Genomic DNA, 12499 nt, shown 5'->3' on the forward strand with positions numbered 1-12499 from the left:
TTATAGAATCATTAAATTCATAATATCTTTTTTTGTGGTAATGTTTTTAAAATAATCTATTTATTTACTATCTAATATCCAACTTATAATGTAGCTTTAACAAAATGTCCTTATAAATAAATACAAACAAACCCACAACCAACCCCGAAATGCCGTTTCCAATTCCGGCAGTGGCAGTTCCATTAACCCCGACATCCGCCGGCGAAGTTGCAGGAGACGCGCTGCCGTGAGGGCACGTGGGGGAAGACCAGCACCACCCTCCGTATCAAACACCAACGCGCTTTTTCGCATTCAAATTGGCTGGTGTAAACTCATGAATCTCTGGCGCATGAGTTTCCGGGTCGAACGTTGGTTCATCTTGCCAGACCTGGTTCAGCCACTTAGCCTTCGCTGGAACTCCCAAGGTAGCGAAGATTGTGAGTCGTTCGTCAGCGAATTTAGCGGCGATGTTCCAGATGGGGAAGGAGAGCGGTGAGGGGCGGACGGAGGAGTAGGAGGAAATGCTGAAGATATGGACGGAGGGGTCGTCGCCGGAGAGGGTGGGATGAGGGCCTGGGCTCCAGATATGCCGGTGCCGGTGGGGTTAACGGCCCAGGCGACCATATGAGGTAATGGGGTGACGGGGCAAGGAAGGCGACCGAAAGATAGGAGTCTGTGTTTTAAATTTAATATATTTATATATAAAAGTGAGGTGGAGAGGGACGAGAGTGACGTAGATGAACAATGTAGTCTTGTCCTAATTCAATTTAGCTAATATGAAAAAAATTCTCCTTGTTTCCTCCTATTCTCTCAACACAAAGGGGAACCACCAACTACGGGGAACCGTCATCAGGGCCTCTTGACACGTCTCTCGAATCCACATCAGGGCCTCATCTCTCGACACGTCTCTCGAACCGCCATCAGGGCCTCATCTCTCGACACGTCTCTCGAACCGCCATCAGGGTCTCATCTCTCGACATGAAGGGGAACCGGCATCTCGGCTACATTTTTCCTATATTGGCTGTACCTTATATGGTATATGAAGACAAAGAAATACACATATGACACTGTCTTAGATTCTAGATTCTGATAGCTTATCTCTCGACACGACGGGGAACCGCCATCAGGGCCTCATCTCTCGACACGACGGGGAACCGCCATCAGGGCCTCTCGACAGGAAAATGCGTTAGCAAGGTTAAGGCGGTGGCACGTGAATGACATCATGGGCATTTTGAATTATAAACTTCCCTTTTATTTTAGTGTTAGAGATGACATTACCAACAAGAAATAAAGAGGAACAAGATAGCAAATTATTTAAAAGAATATATTATTATAATTCCCCAAAATAGACATCTGTAAAATGATACGGTTTTTTTTTTCTCCATTTCTCCCCAAAATATTTAAAAGGAGAAACTAATAACCCCCCAACTAAACGCAACTAAACCCACAACAAACCCCGGAATTCCGTTACCAGTCCCATCAGCCCCACCCTTATCCGACGATCCCGGCGCAGAGGCAGCGGCGGCAGCACCGCCATTTTCACTAACCCCAGCATCCTCCGGCGCAGACGCAGGAGAACCACCACCCCCCTCCCCATCAAACACCAACACGCCTTTCGCCTTCAAATTAGCCGGCGCAAACTCATGAATCTTCGGCGCATCAGTAGCCGGGTCGACCTTAGTTCCAACTTGCCACACATGGTTCACCGACTTAGCCTTCGCCGGAACTTCCACAGTAGCGAAGATCGTGATTCGTTTATCAGCAAATTCAGCGGCAATATCCCAGACAGGGAAGGAGAGCGGCGCAGGACGGACGGAGGAGTAGGAGGCGACATCGAAGGTACGAACAGTAGGGGTATCGGCGGAAAGAGTAGCAATTAGGGCCTGGGAACCAGACATGCCGGTAGCGGTGGGGTTAATAGCCCAGGCGACCCAGCCGACGGAGTGGGGCGGAGGGGCGATGAAGGCGAGGGAAAGGGAGGAGTTTTTGGGGTCGTGGGTCCAATGGAGGAAGGCGTTGAGGTGGGGGAGGTCTTGGCAATGGGCGAAGGTGCGGTTGGGGAAGGATTGGGAAGAACATGTGAGGGAATGGGCGGAGGAGAGGAGGAGGGCGAGGAGGGAAAGGAAGGGGATGAAGATTTTACAGAGGGACGCCATTGTTGAGGAATTTTGGGGAGAAATGAAGAACGGAAGAAGATGGGAATGGAAATGGTGGGTTTGAGAGGGAGAAGGAAATGGGTTTTTAAAGAACAATGATGAACAGATCGTTGGGGAATATCAGTTTTTGTCCGCCTAAAATCAGGGATTTAATGCTGACTTTTTTTTTTTTTTTTTTTTTNTATATATATATATAATAATTAAAATTATATAAAGATAGTGCAATTTTAATAAAATTGTTTTAAAAAACAAATTTATGAAATAAGTACGGTTATCTTGTTACGACTCCGCTCCTGCCTTTGGGCATGGTCATCTCCCATAGTGCGACCGATGGTGTGTATAAGGTTCGAGAATGAATTCTTCGCCATATGGTTGACTGGTGATTACTAGCGTTTTAGACTCCACGTAGGCAAACCTGATTAATGCGGGTATTTTCATTCCAGAGTAGGATCTTCCACCCAAATTTTAAAGCCAGGATTAGGAGCGTTTGTGCAATTAGCTTTTGATCTCGATAAAGCTACCCATAATCAATTGACAAGAAAAATCAACGATTACGTGAGTTGCTCAAAGAATCCCAATCTGAGTTTACAACTTACCATTCGAACTGATGACGAATTTAAAGAGTTGGGTTACTCAGGTGGGATTATATCCTTAATTTGTGTTAATTAATATATTTTTTTAAATTTCGCATTTAATAAATCTCTAAAACTATCAATTACGTGCATTTTAGACTTTATCTTTCAATTATGTACTTATAAAAATATTCAAAATTCTGATATTTGGTCGATGATATAGTGCCTGTAACTATGTTTAAATTGTTTAATTATCGATTAAATTTATATTTAATATAAAAATAAAAATAGGATGAAGTAACGTCATTGATAAAAATATTAATTATAGAAATATTTTAAATATTAATTAATCTATTATATGTTTTATATTTAATAAAACCTTAATCTTAAAATTATGTTTTAGTCAAAATTTTAAAATAATATAAAACGGTGTCGTTTTGAGCGGAATTATTAACTTTTTTTTAATTATTATTATTGATTGTTTAAAACAATATATATAATAAGAACCACTCTAATGCGCTTCCATGAGATTAAGGATCGTTTTGCCACGTGTCGTAAATCGACAGCCTCATGTTTTTGTTTCTTTTTTGTTTTTTTTTTATTCTCTAATTATAGCATTATCTGTTCCGTCGCTAAATTTATTAAAGCAATATCTTTGCTGATTACTGCATTCTGACAGACGCTAATTTCAGTCCTCAAATAAATCCCCACAGACCTCAGTTTGCTCTTCCATGGCGTCTTCTTCTTCCTCCTCGAGTTGGGGGTTGTGGTTTTTCCTCTTCCTGTCTCTGTTTTTCTCTCTAGGAGATTCTCTCACCTGTTCTTCCAGGAAATTCTCTAACAACAATCTGTATTCTCACTGCTCCGATCTCCCTTCCCTGTCTGCTTTCATTCATTGGACTTACGATTCTTCCAATTCTTCTCTCTCTGTTGCCTTTGTTGCCAAACCTTCCACATCCGCCGGATGGATCGCTTGGGCCGTCAATCCTACTTCCACTGGTATGGCCGGCTCTCAGGCTCTCGTTGCCTATCTACAAGGCGGCGTTCCAGTTGTCAAGACTTATAATGTTGCTTCTTACGGCTCTGTCAAGCCTTCCAAGCTTTCCTTCGAGGTTTGGGATGCGACGGCGGAGTTTTCCGCTGGAGAGTTGATGATTTTCGCGAAATTGAAGGTGCCTGCGGCGGCTAAATCGGTGAATCAAGTCTGGCAAGTTGGACCGTCTGTTGATGGAACGGATTTGGGCGTTCATGAGTTTAAACCTCCCAATCTCAACGCGAAAGGAACCCTAGGCTTGTCTGGCGGCAGGACAAACTCCGCCTCTAGTGGCGGGAAAATTGATTCGAGAACCATGAGGAAAAATGTACGATGTCTACGGAAAATCTGTGCCCTAATTTTTCTCTGATTTTTTCTTTTTTTTTTTCATTCCGACTTTTTTTTTTTTTCTCTGCGTTTGATTTTTCAGATTCATGGAGTTCTAAACGCAGTGAGTTGGGGGCTTCTTTTCCCAATCGGAATCGTTATTGCGAGGTACCTTAGGGTTTTTCCGTCGGCGGATCCAGCGTGGTTTTATCTTCATATTTCGTGCCAGATTTCCGCGTACGCTATTGGAACGGCTGGTTGGGCGACTGGATTGAAGCTTGGGAGTGAATCTGAAGGGTATGTGGTTTACGATCACCGGAACATTGGAATTGCTCTATTCTCCATGGCATCTTTGCAGGTACGTTTTCACGCGAATCGTTTATTTCTGCTCAATAAATAATCAATTCTGTTTCGGAACTTTCTCTGCGTTCTGCAAAATTTCCCGGAAAATGATACGTTCAGTGAAGAACAGTGAGATAAGTACTACGATGGTGGTTGGAAAAAAAAAGGAAATTATATATATATATATATATATTTCAAAAAATTAATTAAAAAAAAAACAAAGTATACTTAGAGTCTCTTTTGATGCCTCTTCCTTTGTAGTTCTCAAACAGTCTCTTCTCAATTAAGGCTCTACTCGTTCTCTAGAATGAAGATTTGAGGGTTCTATTAACATGACTAAGTTAAGGACATGGTTTTAGACACCATGTTAGTAATCATAAATCTCTATAGTTGTATAATATTTAAACATAAACGTTCGTGATTTTGCTTTTAGCATAGTCAAGAGGTTGATATATATATTTTGGTATTTGAAATGATTTGTTCCTCTTTGGTTTGGATAAAAATGTGTGGTGCAGATGTTGGCACTGTTTTTGAGGCCGAAAAAGGAGCACAAATACAGGATATATTGGAACATATACCACCATAGCATAGGATACTCCATCTTAATCCTAAGCATCATCAACGTGTTCAAAGGGTTCAATGTGTTGAGCCCCGCCCACAAGTGGAAACTCGCGTACGTGGTGGCCATCGCCGTCGTCGGCGGTGTTGCTGTGGTGTTGGAAGCGGTTACTTGGATCGTCGTCTTGAAGAGGAAGCCCTCTCCCTGAACGCCCCCGCCCCCCCAATGCTCGCCTTCTTTTCCTTTTTTTTTCTTTTTAAATTATTATTTTTATTTATTACGTCGTTGTGAGGTTAATTATCGTTATTATTATTTTCTTTCTATTTTGTTATTTATAAAATTACATTACCACATCTAATACCTTATTTATTTAGAGATAAATATAATTATGGAAAGAAAAAATAATAATAATAATAATAATAATAATTTATAATGAACAGGCAAAAGTAAGGGGCCCCTTGGAAGGCAAGTTGTTGAAATGGTTAAATCTAAATTTGTTGTATTCCAAGTGTTGGGATTTGATTGGCTAACTGCACTCAAGTGCTCCCAACGATGCTAACAGTTCATTTTTATTTTTATAAAGTGCAATTTTTTTTATTTTTTAAAAAAAATTTAATTTCTTGTTCCTTTTTCTTTTCCTATTCTTTTGATGAGGAAAATATTAAATTTGGAAAAAACAAACAAACAAACAAAAGCCCTTTGGGAAATATTTAACTCTTTATTATTATTATTTTTATTGCGTTTCGATATAAAAAAATTATTTCATAGAAATTGTTATAGACGAGACAGAGATAAAATCATTATTTGCAATTAAGTTGAATGAATTTTGTTCATAATATATCAATTGAATAGTTAGTTCACTTTTAGTAGACAATCTGTTAATTTCTTACCCAAAAAATCTCTATTTAATTTTATTTAACCTTATAATAGAATAAAAATTCGAAATTTTTTAATTTATTAAATAATATATATCTCGAAAGCCGAGACAGAGAGGGGTTAGGCAAAAAGTCAATAACTTTAATTAGTAATTTATTTATTTATCTACCTTTAATTATTAAAGAAACTTTTTTTTAATATAAAAAAAATGATTCCCATTGGTAAAATTCCTCAATTCTTTATTTTAGTTTATTTTAATTGTCCCCCATAATTTTATAATTTTATAATTTTATAATTTGATGTTATCAACCCCATGATTTATTGTTAATTAACCATTAATTATGTTCAAAACTTCTATTGAAAAATATTAAAATCAAATAAAAAATTAAGTAAATAGAAACTAATTTTTTATATTAAAAAAAACCCCAGAATTTAAAACAGAAGGAAAAATCAGTTTTTCAAAAGAATAAGAGAAAAAAAAAATTAAACACAAATATTCCAATAAAGCTTCATTTAAAGAAAATAATAATAATGGAAAATGAGTTTTAGCCTTTATCACCAACCTTTACCAATAATTAAAGTTTTCATGCATGCAATTTTTTTTTTTAAATTAAATACTCATCCACTTTATTAAAGTTATATACGATATCATCCTTATTTTCGTTTATTATTTTCTAATTTCATTTTCTTTTTAGATTCCAGTCAGTCTAGAATTATAATTTTTAAAAAAAACTAAAGTCGTAATACAATTTCGATAAATAAATTAAAAAAATAGTTTTCAAAAAAACATTATACTTATAGTTATTTCAATAAAAATATATAGAGAACAAATTAATTAGAAAATGGAACTATCCACCATATTCAATATATATATATAATTGAATTAATTATAGTTCATAAATGTAATGAAATAATTAATAGAGTTTGATACATTTGGAAGGATGGGATGTGATTGTGACTTTACCAAAGCATTGCTTGCAACTCCCAAACAACACACAACTACAAAGGGACTCATTTATTGCCCTTCATACACCTCTCTTTCACCAAACAAAATTATCACAATTTCATCCAACAAAATCAAATAGTTTTCAAACAGAGCCATAGATTTTGTATCCTTCAACTCGTTCTTTGTAGCTATGTCATGTGGGATTGTTTTTTTTATGGGGGTCTTAAGGAGCCGAACCCACCGAAAAGCTCAATTCTTACTCGAGACACTCGTTAAGAGGTCGACAAGTGCAAGAAGCATTGTAAGCTTGAGAAGTTCGTTTTGTTGCATGATAGGTAAAGGCACTTTGCTTGAGAAAGGAGAGACTTTAGTGAGGAATGGACCATTGTTTCATAACAAAATGCTTAGCCTTTTTCAATTGAATGTGGGAACAGAAGAAATAGTTAGTGGAAGAGAGTGGGTAAAAGAAGGTTGGATTTTTGGAGTGAATATTGTCTTTTCAACATGCTTTTTCTTCAAACAAAGTATGAAACAAGATGACCAAATGCACAAAAAATGGATACCCACCACTGATTAAGAGGCTGAGGAATTGACCTTCCATATCATCTTCCTTTAACCCATTGCTTTTATTTAGAAAGTTGAAGTACGATGAAAATATTGAAGGGAAGCCCGAAAGGAAAAGTCTAAAGAGGACAATATCTGCTAACAGTGGACTTGAGTCGTTACAAATGGTATCAGAGCCAGACACCGAGTAATGTGCTAGCAAGAAGGTTGAGTCCCGAAGAGGGGTGTATTGGGGGGTCCCACAACAATTAGAGAAGGAAATAAGTGCCTGCAAAGACTCTAGGTCACAAAAGGGGGTGGATTGTGAGATCTCACATCAATTGGGGAGGAGAATGGTTCGTTCTTTATAAGGATGTGGAAATCTCTCCCTATTAGATGGGTTTTAAAAACTTTGAAGGAAAGTTCGAAAGAGAAAGCCCAAAGAGAACAATATATGCTAGCGGTGGGCTTGGACCGTTAAAAAAAAAAAAAAAAAAAAGTCTTAACCATCGATGCCCAAACCAAGCAAGTGAAGCTAATAATCTCCCAACATTCCCCTATGAAAGCCTCCTCTAAAAATTCTAGTTCCTTTCGAGTCAAATCCACCGTATAAGGAGTTGTGACTTTCTCCATATACGGAGGAATCAACGAAAACCTCCTTCATCATAGCCCTGCAATCCCTACTCCACACAAATAAGAAGGGCAATAAGAAGAAGAAGGCCCTATCCATAAGGGGATGGCGAAACGCCAAAATAAAAGAAGAAGGCCCAAGACCCCACGATGGAATGATATTGTCCCACATGGAATGATATTGTCCATTTTCAGTGTAAGCTCTCGTAGCTTTGTTTTTAGTTTTTCCAAAAAGTCTCATAACAATGGAGATATATTTCTTACTTATAGATACATGATCATTCTCTTAATTAGCCAATGTGAGACTCTCTCACAACCATCTTCAACTTCCATCAACAGTATCTTCATATCAGAAAGAGCTAAAAAGGAGTTTCCTCCGCACCCAACAATCTTCCCAAACATAAGCATCTAAGCCATCCCCGATGGAGCATTTAGAAAACTAGGAATAGAAAGGAAAAAAAACTAAAGAGATAGCTTTCCAAGGGTTTTTAGAAGATTCCATAAGCCTACTTAAAAGTGTGAGGACCGTATTTGTTCACAATGACTACGCCACAAAGTCTTTAGGTTTCCAGAAGATGCACCACAACCATTTGACCAAAAAGGCGTCATTATGATGCTTAGGGTTACCAATACCCAATCCCATAAAAAAATAATAATAATAAAAAGAATATACGATGCATAAATTGTTCGTGCATCATATGCTAGAATTTTTGCACAATGCAATCAAGAATATTAGTTTGAATTTGCAGTATGAACCAGAACCAGAACCATGCGACATAGAATCATGCGACATAGAAGAGAATAGAAATCATCAAACAAGAGGATTAGATATTGCACATACCTTGTAGACGCATTCGGAAAGATCCATGCGACATAGAATCTCCTGCAGGTCGGCATCAGACTCGGCCTTGAGCGCAAGGCAGAGGACATGAAGTTGCAGTCTCCGCCGCGCGCACTCCGAGGGCAGATATTTTCTCACAAACATCAGATTTTAAAGGGAATTCTCTTTCGTATCACTATTAATAATTTTCAAATCACTATTAAATTTTATTTTTTCTTCATTATTCAGTATTTTATATATTTAAGCAAATATTTATAATAATTTATTTGTGTCTAGATAATTTTAAATAAGAGTTAAAATAAAATAAAACAAATACTACCTTTTATAAAATTTTATAAATAATCAAAGTTTCTCCTTAGCACGTCGAGATTAGAAGACTAAAATTTTGATGAGAAATAGCGAGAGAAAGATTATGAATTTATAAGGAATGAACACTCTGTCAACGAAACCTTTTGGAGAAACTAAAAACAAATTCATGAGAGTTTATACTTAAAGTTAAAGCGGACAATAATATCATATTAGAGGTTCGTGATTTCTAACATGTAATCCTTTTAAAATTTTTGTAGCCAAACATACCCACATTTGAGTATTCATAAGCACCACAAAACAATGGCACTCAAAAAAACGTTAAATTTCAAGTTTAGCTCGTGAACATCTTTTAAGATGTGTAATATATTTCTAAATTTTCAAACGCTTTCCATTTGATATCTAATAAATCTCACTTTTAATACGTCCAACAGTACTCTTGGCCCTATTAAATATTTTTTAAAATTTGACCCGAAAAAAAAAAAAATTGAAACTCATTGAGAACAACAAGAGAAGCCTTTCTTGGAGGAGGCAGCCCCATCAGCCAAGCTTACTCGATTTACAGAAAGCTCAGCCTTATAAGAATCAGAGTTAAGGACTTTCCTGCTGACATTGTTGTAAATCTCCTTAATGACAAGCTCAAAGGCTGTTATGACATTGGTGGAATCAAGAGCAGAGGTCTCCATGAAGAACAGTCCTTCCTCTTCTGCCAGATTCTTGCCTTCCTCCACACTCACATCTCTGATGTTCTCCAAATCACACTTGTTTCCTACCAGCATCTTCACAGTCGCGGTATCACAATGAACTGTAATCGTTTCGGGAGGGATACGTTAGTTTATTATAATCTTACAAATTGCAAACCACAATGAAGGTATGAGATCGTGTTGACAGAGGGATGGTTTCTCGCTTGCTTTATAGACCTATCTAGAGATACAAAGATGTCAATGTAACCCATACCCTAGCAAGAGAAACAACTATGTTCAAGTATAAGCAATATCACTATTAACATTAAGCTTTAGTTTAGTTTAGGACATGTGAGATTCCATCTTGGTTTGAGAGAAGAACAAATCATTCCTTATAAGGGCATGGAAACCTCTCCCCCTAGTATATGCATTTAAAAATTTTGAGGGGAAGCCGAGAAGGAAAAGCCCAAAGAAAACAATATCTGCTAATGGGCTAGCCATTACAAATGGTATCAAAGCCAGACTTCGGAGAAGATGCCCAATGAAAATGAAGCATCATTCCTTATAAAGGTGTGGAAACTTCTCCTATGAAAATGAAGCATTCCTTATAAGGGCGTGGAAACTTTTCCTTTGAAACTTTGAGAAGGGAGCTAAGAGAAAATGTACAAACTTCTATGAAAATGAAGCATTCCTTATAAGGGTGTGGAAACTTTTCATATGAAAATGAAGCATTCCTTATAAGGGTGTGAAAACCCAAAGAATACAACATTTGCTAGCAATGGGCTTAGACTGTTAAAGAAACTAAAAAATATATCCAAATGAGAAAGGATAAATCACCTGAAAAGCATACAGTTCAAAATTTGGAAAAAAGAAGTTATTAGGTCCTTGATTCAATGGTGACTAACCCTACCAACCTAAAAGCAAAGTTCATTTGGTAAGGCATAAATTGTAGATCAAAACGTATGGTGATGGTTGAACTAAAAAAAACAATAAGTAACTAACATCTAGTCACTTCTTAGGATAGGCCTGTATCGACTAAGCAACTATTCCGTAATACCTTCAAATGCCACAAACTGAAGTTCAAATTTCAATATAATGGGTTGACAAGTAGTTGCCCTAAATTTGTGAGGAAAGTCCCACCTACGCTAATTTAGGGAATGATCATGGGTATATAATCAAAGAATACTCTCTCCATTGGTGTGAGGCCTTTTGGAGAAGCCCAAAGCAAAGCCATGAGAGCTTATGCTCAAAGTGGACAATATCATACCATGGTGGAGAGTCGTGTTCATCTAACATGGTATCAAAGTCATGCCCTAAACTCATTCGTGCCAATAGATTGGTGAATCCTCAAATGTCGAACAAAGGACTCCAAAAGAAAAGGAATCGAGCCTCCTCGAAGACATAGTAAAAAATGACTAAGACTCCAAAAGAAAAAGAAGTCGAGCCTCGATTAAAGAGAGGCGTACTTTGTTCGAGGGGAGATGTTGGATGATGAAAGTCCCACATCACCTAAGTGGACAATATCATATCTAGAGAGTCGTGTTCATCTATCAAATATGACTTATGAGCTAACATTTAAGGTCCCTCCACAGCTTTTCTTTTTGAATCTGATTTCAACCAGTACACGGGTCTAAACAATATACAATTCTCTTAGATGTAAATTTGGCAAAACTCAACACTGCTCATCCTTTAGTTCATTAAAAACTACTCACTGAAGCAACTTTAGTAAGTAAAAGAACACATGATTCAACCTTTTTCACCAATCTAATCCAGCTTTCCCCCAACAAAAGAAGAATGAACAATAACCCTGATTTTTCCATTATTCATATCTTACTTACAGTTCTACACAAATCAAAGAATCAATAAACAAAACCAGCAACAGATTCTAGTAAACAGACGCAAAAATTGGATTCAGTTCTATAAAGCTTCTGCAAACAAACTGAACAGTAAAGCAACCAAAAAGATTCAAAGAGAACGTACCGCCGAGTTCGTCGAGCCACCGCTTGACACTGTCGAAGGTTGTCCGACGGCTGATATCGTAGACAATCAGCGCACCAAAAGCGCCGCGATAGTAGGCCGAAGTGACAGCCCTAAATCGCTCCTGGCCAGCAGTATCCCAGATCTGAGCCTTCACCTCTTTGCCGTCGATTTCCACCACTTGAGTCTGAAACTCGACGCCGATTGTAGCCTTGGAGTTGTTATCGAACTCATTCCGAGCAAATCGCGAGAGGAGGTTCGATTTGCCCACAGCAGAGTCGCCAATAAGGACAATCTTGTACAAGTACTCCTCACCGCCCTGGTCCTCGTCACTCGCCATTGATGCAGATGAAGATGAAGAAGCTTGCTATGGAGGTTTTTGTGCGGTCCGAAATGGATAGTAATGACTATAACTACAACCTCATGACAGGAGGCACTGAAATACGCCATGATTATCGGGAAATTCGTAAATATAATCAACTTTTTGGCGCTTGAATTGGGTCCCAACTGGCTTTGATAGCATGCTCATGAATTCACATTGGTAATCGGAATCCATGTGTGCGCAATTAAAGGCACTCGCTCTACCCCCCTTCTCTTTCTTCCCTTTTATGCCTCACTTAAAAATGCGTTAGTCAAACTGAGTCAAATTATACCAAATATCTCGTTTAAATTTTTGTTGGTAACAATACTTTTTTTATTTCCTCATTTTTGGTTCCATCCTAGATGAAG

General features: G+C 37.7%; 3 protein-coding genes across 3 annotated transcripts; 1 reads left to right on the top strand and 2 right to left on the bottom strand.

Moving 5' to 3' along the window:
- Positions 1 to 1291: 1291 nt before the first annotated feature.
- LOC111497695 (auxin-induced in root cultures protein 12-like) lies at positions 1292 to 2250 on the bottom strand. The gene has a single exon (XM_023148585.1). The coding sequence runs from the start codon at positions 2133 to 2135 to the stop codon at positions 1380 to 1382; it is 756 nt and encodes a 251-aa protein (XP_023004353.1). The 5' UTR covers positions 2136 to 2250; the 3' UTR covers positions 1292 to 1379.
- A 1105-nt stretch (positions 2251 to 3355) lies between these two features.
- Positions 3356 to 5239, top strand: LOC111497961 (cytochrome b561 and DOMON domain-containing protein At3g25290-like). Its single transcript, XM_023148985.1, has 3 exons — positions 3356 to 4068; positions 4171 to 4425; positions 4925 to 5239. The coding sequence occupies exons 1-3, from the start codon at positions 3439 to 3441 to the stop codon at positions 5174 to 5176; spliced, it is 1137 nt and encodes a 378-aa protein (XP_023004753.1). The 5' UTR covers positions 3356 to 3438; the 3' UTR covers positions 5177 to 5239.
- Positions 5240 to 9336: 4097 nt separating this feature from the next.
- Positions 9337 to 12318, bottom strand: LOC111497589 (ras-related protein RABA5b-like). Its single transcript, XM_023148421.1, has 2 exons — positions 11774 to 12318; positions 9337 to 9915 (listed from the first exon to the last, which is right to left on the bottom strand). Exons 1-2 carry the CDS (start codon positions 12108 to 12110, stop codon positions 9605 to 9607), a joined length of 648 nt encoding a protein of 215 aa, XP_023004189.1. The 5' UTR covers positions 12111 to 12318; the 3' UTR covers positions 9337 to 9604.
- Positions 12319 to 12499: the final 181 nt, after the last annotated feature.

The sequence above is a fragment of the Cucurbita maxima genome, unplaced genomic scaffold (assembly GCF_002738345.1).
Source record: "Cucurbita maxima cultivar Rimu unplaced genomic scaffold, Cmax_1.0 Cma_Scf00024, whole genome shotgun sequence".
NCBI classification, from domain to species: domain Eukaryota; kingdom Viridiplantae; phylum Streptophyta; class Magnoliopsida; order Cucurbitales; family Cucurbitaceae; genus Cucurbita; species Cucurbita maxima.

What these genes read in the sequence shown, in the direction of transcription:
- LOC111497961 (XM_023148985.1), top strand. Translation starts at nt 3,439, where the DNA reads ATGGCGTCTTCTTCTTCCTCCTCGAGTTGGGGGTTGTGGTTTTTCCTC. An exon ending in CGAGAACCATGAGGAAAAAT is followed by an intron (nt 4,069 to 4,170) that starts GTACGATGTCTA and finishes TTGATTTTTCAG; the next exon opens with ATTCATGGAGTTCTAAACGC. An exon ending in TCTCCATGGCATCTTTGCAG is followed by an intron (nt 4,426 to 4,924) that starts GTACGTTTTCAC and finishes TGTGTGGTGCAG; the next exon opens with ATGTTGGCACTGTTTTTGAG.
- LOC111497589 (XM_023148421.1), bottom strand. Translation starts at nt 12,110, where the DNA reads ATGGCGAGTGACGAGGACCAGGGCGGTGAGGAGTACTTGTACAAGATT. An exon ending in GTGGCTCGACGAACTCGGCG is followed by an intron (nt 9,916 to 11,773) that starts GTACGTTCTCTT and finishes AAACGATTACAG; the next exon opens with TTCATTGTGATACCGCGACT.
- LOC111497695 (XM_023148585.1), bottom strand. Translation starts at nt 2,135, where the DNA reads ATGGCGTCCCTCTGTAAAATCTTCATCCCCTTCCTTTCCCTCCTCGCC.